The 19,268-nt window shown below is 42.3% G+C and overlaps 4 protein-coding genes and 1 long non-coding RNA gene across 7 annotated transcripts in view; 4 read left to right on the forward strand and 1 right to left on the reverse strand.

The window, feature by feature from the left end:
- Positions 1-19,268, forward strand: part of LOC116161157 (flotillin-2) — a 376,423-nt gene that overhangs the window by 220,996 nt on the left and 136,159 nt on the right. The window lies entirely within an intron of this gene.
- The window catches only part of LOC116161139 (glucose dehydrogenase [FAD, quinone]-like), a 397,381-nt gene that overhangs the window by 171,989 nt on the left and 206,124 nt on the right, over positions 1-19,268 (forward strand). The gene's annotated exons all lie outside the window — the stretch shown is intronic.
- LOC116161159 (alpha-tocopherol transfer protein-like) lies at positions 2,912-17,623 on the reverse strand. 3 transcript variants are annotated; one of them, XM_031474403.1, is made up of 7 exons: positions 17,498-17,623; positions 8,495-8,622; positions 3,964-4,120; positions 3,551-3,914; positions 3,397-3,502; positions 3,194-3,349; positions 2,912-3,146 (listed from the first exon to the last, which is right to left on the reverse strand). In XM_031474403.1, exons 2-6 carry the CDS (start codon positions 8,607-8,609, stop codon positions 3,198-3,200), a joined length of 894 nt encoding a protein of 297 aa, XP_031330263.1. In that variant the 5' UTR covers positions 8,610-8,622; positions 17,498-17,623; the 3' UTR covers positions 2,912-3,146; positions 3,194-3,197. The 3 variants fall into 3 exon arrangements, with proteins under 3 accessions (XP_031330263.1, XP_031330264.1, XP_031330262.1); XM_031474404.1 differs by lacking the exon at positions 17,498-17,623 and having other exon boundaries at positions 2,912-3,156; positions 8,495-8,684; XM_031474402.1 differs by lacking the exon at positions 17,498-17,623 and having other exon boundaries at positions 8,495-8,683.
- Positions 14,673-15,108, forward strand: LOC116161167 (cysteine-rich venom protein 1-like). The gene is made up of 2 exons (XM_031474412.1): positions 14,673-14,805; positions 14,854-15,108. Exons 1-2 carry the CDS (start codon positions 14,745-14,747, stop codon positions 15,051-15,053), a joined length of 261 nt encoding a protein of 86 aa, XP_031330272.1. The 5' UTR covers positions 14,673-14,744; the 3' UTR covers positions 15,054-15,108.
- Positions 17,546-18,057, forward strand: LOC116161168. The gene is made up of 3 exons (XR_004143375.1): positions 17,546-17,617; positions 17,670-17,747; positions 17,797-18,057. It is a non-coding gene; the product is annotated as an uncharacterized LOC116161168 (long non-coding RNA).

Consider the following 19,268-nt stretch of genomic DNA (forward strand, 5'->3'; position numbering starts at 1 on the left):
TCTTTTCGACAAAGATATGCAAAAGGTGTCGTGCTACTAGGAGAACATAATATACGAAGAGGTCTTTTTCTAGCTCTGTCAGAATTATTTCAAAGCCTTCATTCGATTTAAAAACTTGCCAATTCTGTATCAGGATCATATGAGTGCGAGGAGGTGTTTCTTTACCTAATACTACACCTGTTACTTGTCGACAAACTAATGCAAAGGGTGTCGTGCTATTAGGAGAACATAATATCCGAAGAGGCTTTTTTCTAGCTCTGTCAGAATTATTTCAAAACTTTCATTCGATTTAAAAATTTGCCAATTCTGTATCAGGACCATATGAGTGCGAGGAGGTGTTTCTTTTCCTAATACTACACCTGTTACTTGTCGACAAAACTTATGCAAAAGTTGTCGTGCTACTAGGAGAACATAATATACGAAGAGGTCTTTTTCTAGCTCTGTCAGAATTATTTCAAAGCCTTCATTCGATTTAAAAACTTGCCAATTCTGTATCAGGATCATATGAGTGCGAGGAGGTGTTTCTTTACCTAATACTACACCTGTTACTTGTCGACAAACTTATGCAAAAGGTGTCGTGCTACTAGGAGAACATAATATACGAAGAGGTCTTTTTCTAGCTCTGTCAGAATTATTTCAAAGCTTTCATTCGATTTAAAAATTTGCCAATTCTGTATCAGGATCATATGAGTGCGAGGAGGTGTTTCTTTTCCTAATACTACACCTGTTACTTGTCGACAAACTTATGCAAAAGGTGTCGTGCTACTAGGAGAACATAATATACGAAGAGGTCTTTTTCTAGCTCTGTCAGAATTATTTCAAAGCTTTCATTCGATTTCAAAGTTTGCCAATTATTATCAGGATCATATGAGTGCGAGGAGGTGTTTCTTTTTCTAATACTACACCTGTTACTTGTCGACAAACTAATGCAAAAGGTGTCGTGCTATTAGGAGAACATAATATACGAAGAGGTCTTTTTCTAGCTCTGTCAGAATTATTTCAAAGCTTTCATTCGATTTAAAAATTTGCCAATTCTGTGTCAGGACCATGTGAGTGCGAGGAGGTGTTTCTTTACCTAATACTACACCTGTTACTTGTCGACAAACTTATGCAAAAGGTGTCGTGCTACTAGGAGAACATAATATACGAAGAGGTCTTTTTCTAGCTCTGTCAGAATGATTTCAAAGCTTTCATTCGATTTAAAAATTTGCCATTCTGTATCAGGATCATATAATGTGCGAGGAGGTGTTTCTTTTCCTAATACCACACCTGTTACTAGCTTTATTTCGATTTAAAAATTCGCTAATTCTGTATCAGGAGCATATAATTTGCGAGGAGGTGTTTCTTTTTGGGAAATATAGTTTATTTAAACGTCGTACTGTGTCGTCCCTCAGGAAAACGTGGGAACATGTTGCAAGGTCTTGAAAAACAAAAACCTTGGTGGTCGAATGGTAATCGCCACATCTTTTTCTAATACTACACCTGCTAATTGTCGAAAAACTTCTGTAAAAGGTGTCGGGCTACTAGGAGAACACCAAGATTAATAAGATAAAGTGTTTTCCGTAAAAATTTTGGAGTAGATTTTTGGTGATAAACCAAGGTTATACACTTGGTTCTTTTGGGCTGGAAGCAAAATTGTCTGAGATCTAGCGGAAAAAAACATTTTATTATAGAATTTGGCCTGTAGAATCCATAATTTCAAACAGTTTGAAGATTGGGCTACTAGATCAAAAGTTACAGCCTCTTGAAATTTTTTCGAAATTGATTTTTTGTCCATAACTTTTGATTGGGAGGTCTAATCGAAAAATCTCTCGGGAAAACACTTTTTCTTATAAATCTTGGTGCGCAGAATCCAAAACGATTCGTACTTTTTCGAGTAGAACTCTTAATCAAAAGTTGTGGACAAAAAACCAATTTCCTAAGAAAATTCAAGGGGCTGTAACTTTTGATCTAGTAGCCCGATCTTCAAACTGATTGGGCGATGTGCTTTAGGTGTAGAGTAATCATCTTGGCCAGATTTGGGGATGAAGTCAATTTTTCGCTCTCCATTTGCGCAACTGAACTTTCTGCTTTTCGAGCGTCCTCCACCTCCATTGGATGGTTATAGCGGGTCTTGGCAGTTCACAGAGGACATTCCTGTTCAAATGACTCCACAGTGGAGTTGGCAAGAAGATCCACTTTGTCCTGTAAGTCAGCAGGACTTGACAGGGGTCCCTCGAAGGGTTGCTTTCTAAGTTCTTCACCAAAGAGATGTTTGTAAAGGGGAATATACGTTACCTTGTGGTTACGATAACCGTTCAGAACGGCACCATTGCAGTTAATTTCTGGTAGGAATTCTGCACCTCTAAGTGCCGCTTGACTGCCACAAGATCTCCAGGTTCCCCCGAGACCCAGATGGCAGTCTTGCGGAGCCTAGGAAGGCAGTCTTCCTGGACTACCTTTAGGTGTGCAGCCTAGGTTGCCAACCACCTCCTTCAGCCACTCAAGGCAAATAGTTGTTCCCGCACGATGTCCTTAGGATTTCGCCCGAGTACTTCCACTCCATGAACGTGAATGCCAGTGTAGAGCCTTTTAGGGCGAACAGATGCTGGTCAAGAACCTTGGCCACTTGATTTTGTACCATATCCGCCGGGTTAGCTGTTAACCCGTGGTATGATCGCTACACGAAGTTGCCTTTTGGCAGCTTGCTTGTAACTACTCCGTGGTGCTCCAGCCTTACGGACATCCACCTTTGGTTGGACTTTCGGTCTTCAGTCTGGATTCTCACTTGGAGCCGTTACACACCCCCTTGATCACTGGACCACTCAAGCCCCAACACTGAGGGGTCAATTGTCTAACTAATAGTTCGTGAATTAGGAGCAGAAACAACTCCTTGTACATTCTAATCTCCTGATGCAAATAAAACAAGTAATGAGATTTAAAAAACAAATCTATTTGTCCTTAATTTAATTGCACAGTTCACCTTAAAATTAAATGCTGGCGATTTACTTAAACACTAAACAATTTACAATACTAATACATCTGACAACCGCGTAACAAAGAAAGGAGCACTAGAGCTCTTTAAAAAAGATACTAAAGAAGTAGTAAGAGGGTCACTACTAGACGAAGGCGTAAGTCTTCTTGCCCCTTCACTTTTGAACTGCATACTGTAAAAAACTGCATATATAAAAGCAGAAAACAAATTTTATCCTACCTCACTAGTCGATGTCGAGTTTCTTAAATGAACCCTCGACGCCAAAGATGTCGCTCAAATTCGCAGGTTTGCCAACTCTCTTACTATCGTCGGCGATGTACGAGTCCTCCTTTACGAAATAATCGGCGTAGTCGTGTAACCTTCTGATCCAGTCCTCTGAAATGAAACGCGCCAATGGCTTGATATCAACCTGCGACACTCACCGTGGAGTTGCTTCACGGACGGCTGCGAGCCTCCGTAGTCACTCGGCAGGCAATCGATCGGAACGTACTGGTACATGCTCTTGATCGAGTCCGTATGGAAGTGCAGCTGAAACACGCTCAGTCACTTCATACCCCTCTCCCCACAAACACGAACCGAATTGACCAGATCCTTCTTGAGGAATGGCTTCATCAGGTTCATCAATATATCCATGTACGATCCCACGTTAAAGAAGTGTATGCCCTTCAGTCGCACGAAGAGCGCGTCCTGAAGGTACAGGAGGATCTTTCTCATAGCTACGATGTTCATCTTGAGCACGTGACCGAGAGTCGCCCCCTCGAAGTCGCAAACGATCCTGAGCCCCTCCGACGTGCCGTGCTGCATGTACCATTGGACGATGCTCATATCAAAAACGTTGACCGTCGTGTTAAAGTCGAACTTCTCCAGATCGTTGTCGAGTAGCCTGAATAGAATGATCTGATCGCCGCTGGGGGTTTTCTCCTCCAAGAGAAGATACTCCCTGTGACGATCAAGTGAGATTGGCACGCGGTGCGCGATTGGTTACTTACAAGACGTTAAAGTAGCTTTGAAATTCGGGCGATGACGGGTTTCTGTGAAGAAACAGCTCGGGACAGTGGGTGCGGTATGTGAAGAAGGCCTCGATTGTCGCTTTTGTCATTTCCATGCTGTAGTAGCAGCTGTGGAGGAAGAGTATGAGGTGAAGCTCTGAAACAGAAAGAGAACACAATCTCTGTATCTCCCTTTTCTAGATTTCTCTACCAAAGTAGACATTTGCACATGCGCCTTCATGTTTAGATCCGTCCGCCCCCTCACCCTCACTGCAATTGAGGCAAAATTTACCCGAAAATTTTCCTTCAGTATCCGCCTGCCCACCACTGTAAAACGCTAGGTTCAAACCTTTACAGTTTCCCCCGAGACGGGGAGCTCCATGGAATCTACGTCCAGGTTTGAAGCACCAGGTTGAAGGTTCCCCAGTTATTTAAACGAAAGATATTCTTAAAGTTGCGTTTTGTACTCTTCACCTTTAAATTTGGATAAAACTTTCGGCATGAGACGTGGAGCACCATGGCTTCCACGTCCCAGTTTGAAGCACCACGTTGAAAGTTTCTCTGTTTCATTACCAAAATTTACTCGTAAAGTTGCATTTATATCCTTCGCCTTCAAATTTGGGTTTCTAAGTTGAAATATTGACAGTTCGCTATGAGACCTGGAGCACCATGGCTTCCACGTCCCAGTTTGAAGCACCACGTTGAAAGTTTCTCTGTTTAGTTAACAAAATTTACTCGTAAAGTGCCATTTCTATCATTCGCCTTCAAATTTCGGTTTCTAAGTTGAAATATTGACAGTTCGCTATGAGACCTGGAGCACCATGACTTCCACGTCCCAGTTTGAAGCACCGGGTTGAAAGTTTCTCTGTTTAGTTAACAAAATTTACTCGTAAAGTTGCATTTCTATCCTTCGCGTTCAAATTTGGGTTTCTAAGTTGAAATATTGACAGTTCGCTATGAGACCTGGAGCACCATGGCTTCCACGTCTCAGTTTGAAGCACCAGGTAGAAAGTTTCTCTGTTTAGTTAACAAAGTTTACTCGTAAAGTTGCATTTCTATCCTTCGTGTTCAAATTTGGGTTTCTAAGTTGAAATATTAACAGTTCGCTATGAGACCTGGAGCACCGTGGCTTCCACGCCCCAGTTTGAAGCACCAGGTTGAAAGTTTCTCTGTTTCGTTAACAAAATTTACTCCCAAAGTTGCATTTCTATCCTTCATCTTCAAATTTGGATCCCTAAGCTGCAATATTAACATTTGGCCATGAGACCTGGAGCACCATGTCTTCCACGTCTTAGTTTGAAGCACCAGGTAGGAAGTTTCTCTGTTTCCTTACCAAAATTTACTCGTAAAGTTGCATTTCTATCCTTCGCGTTCAAATTTGGGTTTCTAAGTTGAAATATTGACAGTTCGCTATGAGACCTGGAGCACCATGGCTTCTACGTCCTAGTTAGAAGCACCAGGTTGAAAGTTTCTCTGTTTAGTTAACAAAATTTACTCGTAAAGTGCCATTTATATCCTTCGCCTTCAAATTTGAATCCCTAAGCAGAAATATTGACATTTCGCCCTGAGACCTGGAGCACCATGGCTTCCACGTCCCAGTTTGAAGCACCAGGTTGAAAGTTTCTCTGTTTCGTTAACAAAATTTACTCGTAAAGTTGCATTTCTATCCTTCGCGTTCAAATTTGGGTTTCTAAGTTGAAATATTGACAGTTCGCTATGAGACCTGGAGCACCATGGCTTGCACGTCTCAGTTTGAAGCACCAGGTTGAAAGTTTCTCTGTTTCATTACCAAAATTTACTCGTAAAGTTGCATTTCTATTCTTCGCCTTCAAATTTGGGTTTCTAAGTTGAAATATTGACAGTTCGCTATGAGACCTGGAGCACCATGGCTTCCACGTCTCAGTTTGAAGCACCAGGTAGAAAGTTTCTCTGTTTAGTTAACAAAATTTACTCGTAAAGTCGAATTTCTATCCTTCGTGTTCAAATTTGGGTTTCTAAGCTGAAATATTGACAGTTCGCTATGAGACTTGGAGCACCATGGCTTCCACGTCCGAGTTTGAAGCACCAGGTTGAAAGTTTCTTCGTTTCGTTAACAAAATTTACTCGTAAAGTCGAATTTCTATCATTCGCCTTCAAATTTCGGTTTCTAAGTTGAAATATTGACAGTTCGCTATGAGACCTGGAGCACCATGGCTTCCACGTCTCAGTTTGAAGCACCAGGTAGAAAGTTTCTCTGTTTAGTTAACAAAATTTACTCGTAAAGTCGAATTTCTATCCTTCGTGTTCAAATTTGGGTTTCTAAGCTGAAATATTGACAGTTCGCTATGAGACTTGGAGCACCATGGCTTCCACGTCCGAGTTTGAAGCACCAGGTTGAAAGTTTCTTCGTTTCGTTAACAAAATTTACTCGTAAAGTCGAATTTCTATCATTCGCCTTCAAATTTCGGTTTCTAAGTTGAAATATTGACAGTTCGCTATGAGACCTGGAGCACCATGGCTTCCACGTCCCAGTTTGAAGCACCACGTTGAAAGTTTCTCTGTTTAGTTAACAAAATTTACTCGTAAAGTGCCATTTCTATCATTCGCCTTCAAATTTCGGTTTCTAAGTTGAAATATTGACAGTTCGCTATGAGACCTGGAGCACCATGGCTTCCACGTCCCAGTTTGAAGCACCGGGTTGAAAGTTTCTCTGTTTAGTTAACAAAATTTACTCGTAAAGTTGCATTTCTATCCTTCGCGTTCAAATTTGGGTTTCTAAGTTGAAATATTGACAGTTCGCTATGAGACCTGGAGCACCATGGCTTCCACGTCTCAGTTTGAAGCACCAGGTAGAAAGTTTCTCTGTTTAGTTAACAAAGTTTACTCGTAAAGTTGCATTTCTATCCTTCGTGTTCAAATTTGGGTTTCTAAGTTGAAATATTAACAGTTCGCTATGAGACCTGGAGCACCGTGGCTTCCACGCCCCAGTTTGAAGCACCAGGTTGAAAGTTTCTCTGTTTCGTTAACAAAATTTACTCCCAAAGTTGCATTTCTATCCTTCATCTTCAAATTTGGATCCCTAAGCTGCAATATTAACATTTGGCCATGAGACCTGGAGCACCATGTCTTCCACGTCTTAGGTTGAAGCACCAGGTAGAAAGTTTCTCTGTTTCCTTACCAAAATTTACTCGTAAAGTTGCATTTCTATCCTTCGCGTTCAAATTTGGGTTTCTAAGTTGAAATATTGACAGTTCGCTATGAGACCTGGAGCACCATGGCTTCTACGTCCTAGTTAGAAGCACCAGGTTGAAAGTTTCTCTGTTTAGTTAACAAAATTTACTCGTAAAGTGCCATTTATATCCTTCGCCTTCAAATTTGAATCCCTAAGCAGAAATATTGACATTTCGCCCTGAGACCTGGAGCACCATGGCTTCCACGTCCCAGTTTGAAGCACCAGGTTGAAAGTTTCTCTGTTTCGTTAACAAAATTTACTCGTAAAGTTGCATTTCTATCCTTCGCGTTCAAATTTGGGTTTCTAAGTTGAAATATTGACAGTTCGCTATGAGACCTGGAGCACCATGGCTTCCACGTCTCAGTTTGAAGCACCAGGTTGAAAGTTTCTCTGTTTCATTACCAAAATTTACTCGTAAAGTTGCATTTCTATTCTTCGCCTTCAAATTTGGGTTTCTAAGTTGAAATATTGACACTTCGCTATGAGACTTGGAGCATCATGGCTTCCACGTCCCAGATTGCAGCACGAGGTTGAAAGTTTCTCTGTTTCTCGGCCGAATACTGAACATATTTTAATGGAAACCAATGCTCAACGAAACCGCTAATTAATCCAAGAGTCTATTTACGTTTAAAGGGACCCGCAGGCTCGAAGTAAAAAATTTCTAGCATACTGCAGTGCAGACGTCTTTGGCTTCACGAAAACTGAACGGTCTGGTGGCTCACCACCGAATGCCCTAATTCTATTTCAGCCTGGACTAATCCCTGCTTCTCTTTTAAAGTTTTGTAGCAGACCAAATTAGTTAACGCGACCATCTTTAATCAGGAACGAATCGCAATGGTTCAGTCCCACGAATCATGCGCGCTTAAAGACCATCAATCAAACCCACGTCCGTTTAATATTGCCAATTCGGCGCTTTGTAGGAAACCCGCACGAGATCATTCCGCGTCATCCTAACTGGGCACGTAGAACACATTAAGATAGTTTTATCGTCCGTCAGACTGCTTTTTAAGCCACTAACTCACACGGAAACAACCATACAATTACAGATCTGAACTTTGGCATTAAAGAACCTACATGCGGTCCAAATGAGGAAGCCCATGTTGGGGAAATTCTGGTCAAACATATTTTAGGTTCGTTAAGAAAATGGAAAAGCACGAACTGTATATTTTATTTCCAAAAAAGAGTTTTTGAGAGTTATTGCCACGCAAATTTGTAGGTAAACAAATCCATACTAATTGATCGGTTACCTTTAAATGTCAAAACCGAGGCCAACACGTGAGCCCTCGCATAAAATTTTCGGAAAATTAAAAAAAAACGTACCTGTAATTGGAGGTAAATGGGGCTGCTTCTCGGTCCATTCCTTCAGCTGCATCACATCTTCCTTCCTCAACTCCTTGTTCTTCTCGTACTCCGACTCGACGCTCGCAATTTTCATCGCGCCTCAAGCACTAAACAGATACTAGCCGTAACAACGCAACGATAACTTATAAACAAATACAGGTACATGTCGTGTTTAGATACTAACTCATGTCGTCAACAATTAAAAGGTTGAAGGTTAACGAGTTTTCATCGTACTACCGATTTGACGTTGATTAACGGTAGACACCCAATCATCCGAAATTGCGTTTAAATAAATACCTACGGCGTTATTTCCGGGACGGGTTATTTTCGGCAATGGTGACTTCCCATATTACGCGACTGGACTTAAAAAGAAGTTCTGGTTACCTAATCCACGACCTTGCACCGTTAATCAGAGCTAGTTACCTAACGAGCCAAAAGAATGTAATTATGAAAATTTAAAGCCCTCTTTAGATGACGAGTGTGGGAATAGTGCAATTGCAATTTTTTTAACCTTCAGGAAACTACTGGAACGAAACCCCTAATTTCCTGTAACGTGGAGGAAGTGATCCATCAACATAAACACGTACATTTCGAGCACGTACAAAAAACGAGTCGTCCTCGGATTAATCCTTTACTAGCTGATTAGTAGGTCACTTGAAATTACCTACTTGAGGTGCATCACAAGGTTCCATCCTTAGACCGTTGCTATTCTCTACCCCTTCCGATTTTAGACAAACTAATCTTGAGATTTCAGCAAAAACTGATTTTTTGTATAGACTAAGATAGAAAAAGTAAAAGAACACAAGAGAAAACAAGAACAAGAAAATTTATAATGGATGCAGATAAGGGACTTAGGCCCGGTTGTACAATGTCCGGTTAAACTTCAGTTTGGTTTAACCGACAGATTTGAGAAATACGATTGGCCAGCTTGTGAAATATTAGCCAATCAAATCCTTTAACCCACAATTCAACTATAAACTGAAGTTTAAACTGACATTATACAACCGGGCCTTAAAGGACAACAGGAAGCAGAATATGGTAGGAGAGGTTTAAAGAAGACGAGAAAGGGTGGAATAGAGCCATACAAGGCACAGTAGCAAGAAAAGACAAAGATGGATAGCTCTGGACCCGGAAAAAGAGGGAAATGAAATGACAGTACAAGTGAAGGAAAGAATACCACCAGGTACTACAATTTTCCACAAGAGGGCTCAGACTGTCATAATCAGTTTTTAGAAAAGGACAGACGAATCTTTCTTCCTATGAAGTATACTAACACTAAATGATTTTGGGAAAGAACGTAGCAGCGGGGGGTACAGAATGCCCCCCAGCAGTACCCTCAGCGAAGGAACACTCGATATTTTTTCTCTATTACACCCAAACAAACTTATATTGGTTTTTCAGAAAGAGTAATTAAATTTTCATATGCTGCCTATGGGGTATTCCATGCCCCCCCAGACCCACCGGTGCTACGATTTCCTATAAGAGTGCCTAGACTGTCATAATCAGTTTTTAGAAAAGGACAGACGAATCTTACTTTCCTGTGGAGTGATTTTGGAGAAGAACTTAGCACCGAGGGTCTGGGGGAAATGGAATGCCCCCTAGCGGTACCCTCAGCGAAGGAACACTCGATATTTTTTCTTTATTACACGCAAACAAACTCATATTGGCTTTTCAGAAAAAGTTATTAAATTTTCATATACTGCCTGGGGGTATTCTATACCCCTCAGAACCCCCGGTGCTACGATTTCCCATAAGAGTGCCTAGACTGTTATAATCAGTTTTTAGAAAAGGACAGACGAATCTTTCTGTCCTGTAGAGTAACACTTAATGATTTTGGAAAGGAATGTAGCTCTGGGGGGCATGGAATGCCCCCCAGCAGCACCCTCAGCGAAGGAACACTCGATATTTTTTCTCTATTACACCCAAACAAACTCATATTGGCTTTTCAGAAAAAGTTATTAAATTTTCATATGCTGCCTGGGGGGTATTCCAGACCCCCCGGTACTACGATTTCCCATAAGACTGCCTAGACTGTCAGAATCAGTTTTTAGAAAAGGAAAGAAGAATCTTACTTTCTTGTGGAGAGATTTTGGAAAAGAACGTAGCACCGGGGGGTCTGGGGGGCATAAAATGCCCCCCAGCAGTACTCTCGGCGAAGGAACACTCGATATTTTTTCTCTATTACACCCAAAACAAACTCGTATTGGCTTTTCACAAAAAGTAATTAAATTTTCATACGTTGCCTGGGGGGTATTCCATACCCCCTAGACCCCCCCCCCCGGTACTACGATTTCCCATAAGGGTGCCTAGACTGTCATAATCAGTTTTTGGAAAAGGACAGACGAATCTTTCTGTCCTGTAGAGTAACACTTAATGATTTTGGAAAGAAATGTAGCACCGGGGGGTCTGGGGGGCATGGAATGCCCCCCAGCAGTACCCTCAGCGAAGGAACACTCGATATTTTTTTCTCTATTACACCCAAACAAACTCATATTGGCTTTTCAGAAAAAGTAATTAAATTTTCATATGCTGTCTGGGGGTTATTCCATACCCCCCCCAGACCCCCCGGTACTACGATTTCCCATAAGGGTGCCTAGACTGTCATAATCAGTTTTTGGAAAAGGACAGACGAATCTTTCTGTCCTGTAGAGTAACACTTAATGATTTTGGAAAGAAATGTAGCACCGGGGGGTCTGGGGGGCATGGAATGCCCCCCAGCAGTACCCTCAGCGAAGGAACACTCGATATTTTTTTCTCTATTACACCCAAACAAACTCATATTGGCTTTTCAGAAAAAGTAATTAAATTTTCATATGCTGTCTGGGGGTTATTCCATACCCCCCCCCAGACCCCCCGGTACTACGATTTCCCATAAGGGTGCCTAGACTGTCATAATCAGTTTTTGGAAAAGGACAGACGAATCTTTCTGTCCTGTAGAGTAACACTTAATGATTTTGGAAAGAAATGTAGCACCGGGGGGTCTGGGGGGCATGGAATGCCCCCCAGCAGTACCCTCAGCGAAGGAACACTCGATATTTTTTTCTCTATTACACCCAAACAAACTCATATTGGCTTTTCAGAAAAAGTAATTAAATTTTCATATGCTGCCTGGGGGTTATTCCATACCCCCCCAGCCCCCAGACCCCCCGGTACTACGATTTCCGATAAGAGTGCCTAGGCTGTCAGAATCAGTTTTTAGAAAAGGACAGACGAATCTTTCTGTCCTGTAGAGAAGGAACACTCGATATTTTTTTCTCTATTACACCCAAACAAACTCATATTGGCTTTTCAGAAAAAGTAATTAAATTTTCATATGCTGCCTGGGGGTTATTCCATACCCCCCCAGCCCCCAGACCCCCCGGTACTACGATTTCCGATAAGAGTGCCTAGGCTGTCAGAATCAGTTTTTAGAAAAGGACAGACGAATCTTTCTGTCCTGTAGAGAAGGAACACTCGATATTTTTTTCTCTATTACACCCAAACAAACTCATATTGGCTTTTCAGAAAAAGTAATTAAATTTTCATATGCTGCCTGGGGGTTATTCCATACCCCCCCAGACCCCCCGGTACTACGATTTCCTATAAGGGTGCCTAGACTGTCATAATCAGTTTTTAGAAAAGGACAGACGAATCTTTCTGTCCTGTAGAGTAACACTTAATGATTTTGGAAAGAAATGTAGCACTGGGGGTCTGGGGGACATGGAATGCCCCCCAGCAGTACCCTCAGCGAAGGAACACTCGATATTTTTTTCTCTATTACACCCAAACAAACTCATATTGGCTTTTCAGAAAAAGTAATTAAATTTTCATATGCTGCCTGGGGGGTATTCCAGACCCCCCAGCCCCCCCCCCCTTCCATACCCCCCAGCCCCCCCCCCCCAGGTGCAACGTTTTCCCACAAAAGGGCCCAGGCTCTCACAATTACTTTTTAGAGAAGAACAGACGGATGTTTCTTCTCTGTGGAGTATGCTGACACCAAAAGTTTTTGGAGAACCTTGCAACCCCCCCACCCCCAGCAGTACCCTCAGCAAAAGGAAGATTTGATAATTTTCTTCTCTGTTATCCCTAACAACCTCATGCTAGGGAAATAAACAAAAAGGGCAATAGAGGACAGTGTGGGGTAGAAGACAACTAGAGCAGGAGGGGAGGCAGCAGATGTAGAAAGGGCGAGGGGGTACAGAAACAAACAAAAGTTCCAAACGTTGCAGTAACAATAAAGTGTTGGAAAATGTCTCTTATGGTTAAAGAATTTTTTTGTCTCTGCGTTGTCCTGGTACCCAGCAAAAGTGAAGGTTCGAAGTAATGCTCATTTGGGCTTGAGATCGTGTTATCCGGTTAGTCGGAGAGGTAGAAAATGAGAGAGGCCAGGAGGAGGTAATTTCGATCAATTATTTTAATAGGTATTCAATATTCTCGAATGAGTGAAAAAGTTGTCAAAGTGTAAGATACGTTGTTGCAATTAATTGATAAATACAAATCGCATGCATGAAACAGGTTAAAAACAAGTTGCAAAATAAAGAACTGGTGTAAGTACAGGCAGGAAACCAAATCAGGTACCTAGTTGACTCGTCTTTGGTGCAATAAAACCCTTTGGTTAAAGGCAACATGGAAAATTAAATGGCCTTGGAAGCCAAATTAGTGAAACGCAAATCACACCGTACATAGATTCTAAACTGAAAAGTTTTCGTTGGCAGGGCTTCCCCGGCGACTTGTAACTGGCCCCTCGTTCGGGGTATCCCAGCCCACAGTTGTAGCTTCGGGTCAAAGCATGCGGATAAGTAGAAAATCGACATTTTCATTATATGGTTGTGGAGAGGTCACTTTGTTTTCGGTCTTATTCGACGCCCCAGAACGAAAGAATTAAAATAAATCTCCAAAAATTCGCCATATCAAAAATCGCAGATGTCGAAACTACTTATCGAAGTATTTACCTATTTTTACCGTTTTATCGGATTACAGATTAATATTGACTGCACCATAATCAGTTAGTTAAACGTCTTGTTTACGAAAACACAGGCAACTATTTATCTGTCGCGCAATTTGGATAAGCATGAGAGATTGTACCATTTGATTGTGTGATTAGTAAACACTTGGGAAATGAGAGTTTTACGAAAATTAGGTGAATGCTGGACGGTGCAAAAAAAACCTTCGTAAGGTGATTTCGACACATCTCGAAAGACAGATTCTTGATCCTTCTCAGGATCCTGCAAATTTGCGTAGGTTTTGTTCACTTTAGACTCTACCACGAGTCTTTGATTGTTTTCTGGTGCCGTCATATGCCTTTCTCGGTCCCTGATGACAATAACATTCAAGCAGACATAATGTGGCCTTAGAAAACTGCGTCTGCCGAGCGAGCCGAAAGCTTGTTCCGCATAAATTCGGTTCACTCTAGTTTCTAGTATTTTTATTTGGAGTTACCCTGTAAAATTTCTGACTTGGCTGTACGATGCCCGGAAAAACTTTCGCTCAAGTGAATCCTAGAACGAATTTTACTGCGTCAACCGACGTGTTCCTCTTAGATGGTTTGTATACCGAATCTGTCGAGAAAACTTTGAGCTACAGATTCGTGGCGCAAATATGAATGCTTTCAAAAATCTCCCCGGAATAATCCCTACCAGTTGTTTGTTAATTAATTCACTCTCTTTTCAAGATGGCATCTACGAGTATTGTTATAGCAACTTTTGTTCTGAACGAATTTTATGGCACCATGTGACACTTTCGTTGCCCAAACCCGAAAGTTTTCACAAAATCTCGGGAATAATCCCTACCTACCTGTTCAGCAGACAGTCCGAAACATCTCCAAAATTCCAATTTAATTCAAAATCTTCTGTTTCATAGAACCTTCCCTGTTTCAGAGCTTTTCCTACCCACTAGAGGTTTTCAACCCTCCTGAATATTTCCCAAGGTGCCCTAGGGGCTTAGGAGTTTTACATTTCCTAGCGCCACCTAAAGATTTTTAGCCCGTCTCGGCTCACTCCGAGTCCTTTATTTTCCTTTATTGATTCAACGTTTCGCAGCCTAAAGGCCTCCGGGTTTCACTAAAGGATTTTTCAGCCCGCCCGACACCTAAGTTCCTGTGGTGCAGATGAGGTAATCCAATATTTTGCCGAATTAGATTATCCACTCGAGAGATACTGATAAGTGCGATTGGCATTGGTATAAAATGTGGTTTTTGTAGATTATTCCGCTATCAAAGTAGGTGTACGCCGTTTATTTTTTCTCTGGAACCATGTCTCCAATTATTGCACTCTGTTTGGCACTTTGCTTCGTTCAGGCGACCTTGGCAGCAGGTGAGTGCTCCAACATGTTTTGACACATGTACACATTATCGTTATTAGATCAAAAATGCGAAGCCAACGCCGTGTTTAGAGCCAACAAAGTCTGCGAACCTTTCTGCGGACAAAACTGGGTAGATTTAGCGTTTGAATGCACCACCAATCTCAAGCAGGGCTGCGTCTGCATACCGGGCTACATAAGAAACCCGGCCGATAAGTCGTGCGTATTATCGGAGGATTGTCCTGGAGCGAGGAAAGATTAAGTGGAATAGACGGAGAGCGTAAATTATGTTGTATTGTCTCAATAAAAAATTTTCAAAAAAACTTCAATCTCCTCAAATCCAAAACACGTATCTTTACCCATGAGCTACGTACGCTATCAGAAGTGTTTTTTCCGAATTCAGTAAATGAGTGGAAGGTTTTGTAACAAGAACTCCTTGGTAGAGGGAAGGTGAGAGGAAATTTTTCCAAATTTCTCCATTTGTCGATTGCATTTCCTAAGCTACAATGGTTCTGGAGTGGAATCTCCTTTGTCCCTAAGACAACAATTCAACAATGCCTTTCAAGAAGTCTTATCGGGTCCTCCTTTGCAAAGAAGTATTGCATACTACACAGCACCTAGAGGTCTGGGGGGTATGGAATACCCCCCAGCAGAGAGAGTACCTACTCGGCAAATGACGACTCGATGAATCATTTCCCTCTAACCCTCGGTACTGTAATGGGTTCTGGAAATGACAATGGTACCTATGTATACTGGAGGGCATGGAATACCCCCTAGACCCACCGATAACACTTTCATCCCCACAAAACGTTTAGCCATTAGGACTGTCATAATGGTTCTTTGGAAAATTATCGGATCCTCTTTTACACAGTATTGCATAGGGCATACCGCCGGGGGGTTTCGAATACACCCCAGGGTACTCGGCAAAGGACGACACTATAAATCCTAATCCTCCAAACTAAATGGGTTCTAGGAATGACAATGGAATCTCTGCATATCTCTCCAGACCCCACGGTAACACTTTCAACCCAGTAAAACGTTTGGCCCTTGGGAGGGGGGGGGGGAATACCTGGGGGTATTCCAATACCCCTCAGACCTCATGGTAACACTTTCAACCCCGCAAAACGTTTAACGCTCGGTACTCCCAAAATGGTTTTTTTTTGGAAAATCATCGGACAATTTTATACAAAGAATTATTGCATAGAACACAGCGCCGGTAAGTTTCGGGGGTATGGAATATCCCCCCCCCCCAAACAGCTGATAGAATACTCGGAAAAGGATGACTCGGGTTCTAGGAATAAAGGTCGACTCAATATATTAACAATAATACCTCCCCCCCCCCTCCCGACCCACCGGTAACACTTTCCATCACAAAACGTTTGGTCCACAGGACTCTCATTAAAGTTTGTTTTTTTGGAAAACCTTTGGATCCTCTTTTACAAAGAAGTATTGCATAGAACACAGCGCGGGGGGGGGGGGGTATTGGAGCGCCGGTAGGTTTCGGGGGTATGGAATCCCCCTCCCTCCCCCAGCTGATAGAATACTCGGCAAAGGGCGACTCGGGTTCTAGGAATGACAATCTCTGCCTCCAGCAAAGAAGACACTCGGTAAAGGTCGACCCGATATATCTTTTCCCTTGAACTTTCGCTACTCGCATGGGTTCTGGGAAAACAACAATACCTGGGTGCTGAAGCAGGAAAGTGGAACCGGAGGAACTGCGAACGTAGTGCTGTAGAATCTGGAAGCGAGGTTGGCAACTGTAAACTAAACGCTCAAAACTGAACCCAGGAAGTTAGAATCTAGAAGCTCTTTGGAAGCGGGTACTATCAACTGGGTGCTGGAAGCAGGAAAGTGGAACCGGAGGAACTGCGAACGTAGTGCTGTAGAATCTGGAAGCGAGGTTGGGAACTGTAAACTAAACGCTCAAAACTGAACCCAGGAAGTTAGAATCTAGAAGCTCTTTGGAAGCGGGTACTATCAACTGGGTGCTGGAAGCAGGAAAGTGGAACCGGAGGAACTGCGAACGTAGTGCTGTAGAATCTGGAAGCGAGGTTGGGAACTGTAAACTAAACGCTCAAAACTGAACCCAGGAAGTTAGAATCTAGAAGCTCTTTGGAAGCGGGTACTAGCAACTGGGTGCTGGAAGCAGGAAAGTGGAACCGGAGGAACTGCGGGCGTTGCTCTATTTTCAACGACTGGTGAACTCGATTTTTAAAGGGAGGAAAAGCCTTTAGGAATTCAAGCTCTTCTGGAAGATTCATGTACCCGCTTTCAGGATTTTGAAATCCTCTGAAAACTGTTTGCGAACTTTAAAGGTCCTTTAGTATGATCTTGAGTAAATTCAAAGACTGCAAATGCTCTAAAAATTAATTAAAAGCTTTCAAATCCCCTACAACTCTCTTTAGATACCCTTGAAGAAGACCGTTAAGCTCTACGGATATTGAACACTCTTGGAGAACCTGACTTGGAGAGCCGTTGCTCAAAGTTTTTCCAGCTTTCGTCGTTTAAAAATCAACAGGATTAATTTTTTCAGGGGATCGACGTGTTCACAGAGACCAAGGGCAATAAAGGATCACGAGGATCAAGAAGAAAGAATATCTGGTGGATAGAGGGAGTCGAGACGATTGAGAAGATCAAGAGTGGTTCCTTTGGTCAGCAAATACTTCATAAGTAAACAAAACATTTACACAAACGACAAACACTTACTTTTTCCAATCGGCACCAGATTAGATAAGCTTTGTTTTGCGTTGGGTATAAAATGCAAAATCACTTAATGCGACACTAGTGAATTAGAACTGACACTCCATTGCATATCTCCAGCGCTTGGTAAGTTTATTCTTCCATGTATCGAGGACGACTGACTTGTTCCATCTTGCAGCAGATTTTTTGGGAATTACAATGTCTCGCATTGCTCTTCTGTGTTTAGGAATGTGCTTGATCCAATTGACCTTGGCTGGTAAGTTAAGGCATAGCCTCCAAGTGTAAGTACATTTTAATTTAATTAGAACCGTGTGGACCAAATGCCGAGTATAAGGAGCACATCCATTGTGAACCTTTTTGTGGGCAACCAAAGCATCCAAAGGAATGGACGTGCACCACCGCTCCAACTATCAGCTGCATCTGTAAAAAAGGATATGTGAGAGATAGAAGGGTCACTCAAGAATGTATGAGGCAAGAACACTGTCCGATTTAGCACTTCAAATGTACCGTTCCTTTTATGTAGGTAATCGAAATATTTTAATAAACAAATAATTCTGAAGAATCAACAGATCCAAATGTTCCTAAAAAATTCTAAAGGCTTTAAAGTTTTTAAAAATTGCTGAACGACCCTTACAGTTTTGTTAACTGTCGTAGAAGACCTCTAGAATCCCTTAGAGACCTTTGAGTATATCTAAATATTTTGACGAATTCCTAAATTTCGTAAAGGCTTATAAAGTCTCTAAAAAAACCTCGAACCTCTTGAACACCATCAAACAGGGCTCTTGGAAGCTGTAAGGTTATGCCTAATTATTATTATAGTGTTAGGGGTAGTCCCAGTCGGTTCCTGCACTGCTCCCCGGTATCGTCTACCCTTCAAGAGTACTTGTATCTTCCACAAAGTCCTTTGATAGGGCGAACCCTCCTTACTTCGTCTTGCCTATTTTTTCACTTCCAAGTAGGCGTTTCCTTGCCCTTGTGAATGCTTCACATTGGCAAATTACGTGGTGTGGTGTTTCTTCCTCCTCGCCACAACACCTGCACAACGGGCTATCAGTCAGTCCCATTTTGTGCAGGTTGTTTGTTAAAATGACAGTAACCTGTGACCATTTCTGTCTCTTCACAAGAAAAAGAAAGGTAGCGGGTCTTCTAACTCCCCTGCTATTCTAAAAACACCTCCAATTTCCAGAGTCAGTGAAATATCTAGGAAACACACTTTCTGACTTCCTGGCAAAGCCGCCGCGCAATTTGGATACTTTCGGGACCATCCCCGAAGGCTGTCTTGTAGTTGTAAAAGTGTATACTGCCGTGATAAGACATATGCTCTGCTATGGAGCAATTGTCTGGTGGCTCTCCGCAACTGTTGCACTTCTTAACCATGTGCAAAGATTGACGGCCGTCATCGAGATCCTTCTGGGTCTGCTAGTTCCACTTGATCTCCACGTGAAAAAGCAGGTCACTCTGGTATCCTTGCGTCAGAAAAGTAAAGTGCTGTTGAATGGCAGAAATACTGAGGTGGGGTCACTTTCAAATTGTGGGAGAGGCGATCCAGCGATTTCCTATTCTAGAAAGGCGATCGGACTCACTCACTACTCACACTAAGCTCACTTCCTGCTGTATTCCAATCAGAGTGGCCTCAAAACAGGTGTTTTATGCTCCAGAGCCGGCTCTTCCACTTACAGTGCCTCCCCTTCCAGGATCCCTAAGTTCATCTCACGTATGGGATGGTTTGAGTGAAGTTGAGGGGTCGGGCCACTCTTGTCAGAGAGGTATAGTACAA

The sequence above is a fragment of the Photinus pyralis genome, unplaced genomic scaffold (assembly GCF_008802855.1).
Source record: "Photinus pyralis isolate 1611_PpyrPB1 unplaced genomic scaffold, Ppyr1.3 Ppyr1.4_LG10, whole genome shotgun sequence".
NCBI classification, from domain to species: Eukaryota; Metazoa; Arthropoda; class Insecta; order Coleoptera; family Lampyridae; genus Photinus; species Photinus pyralis.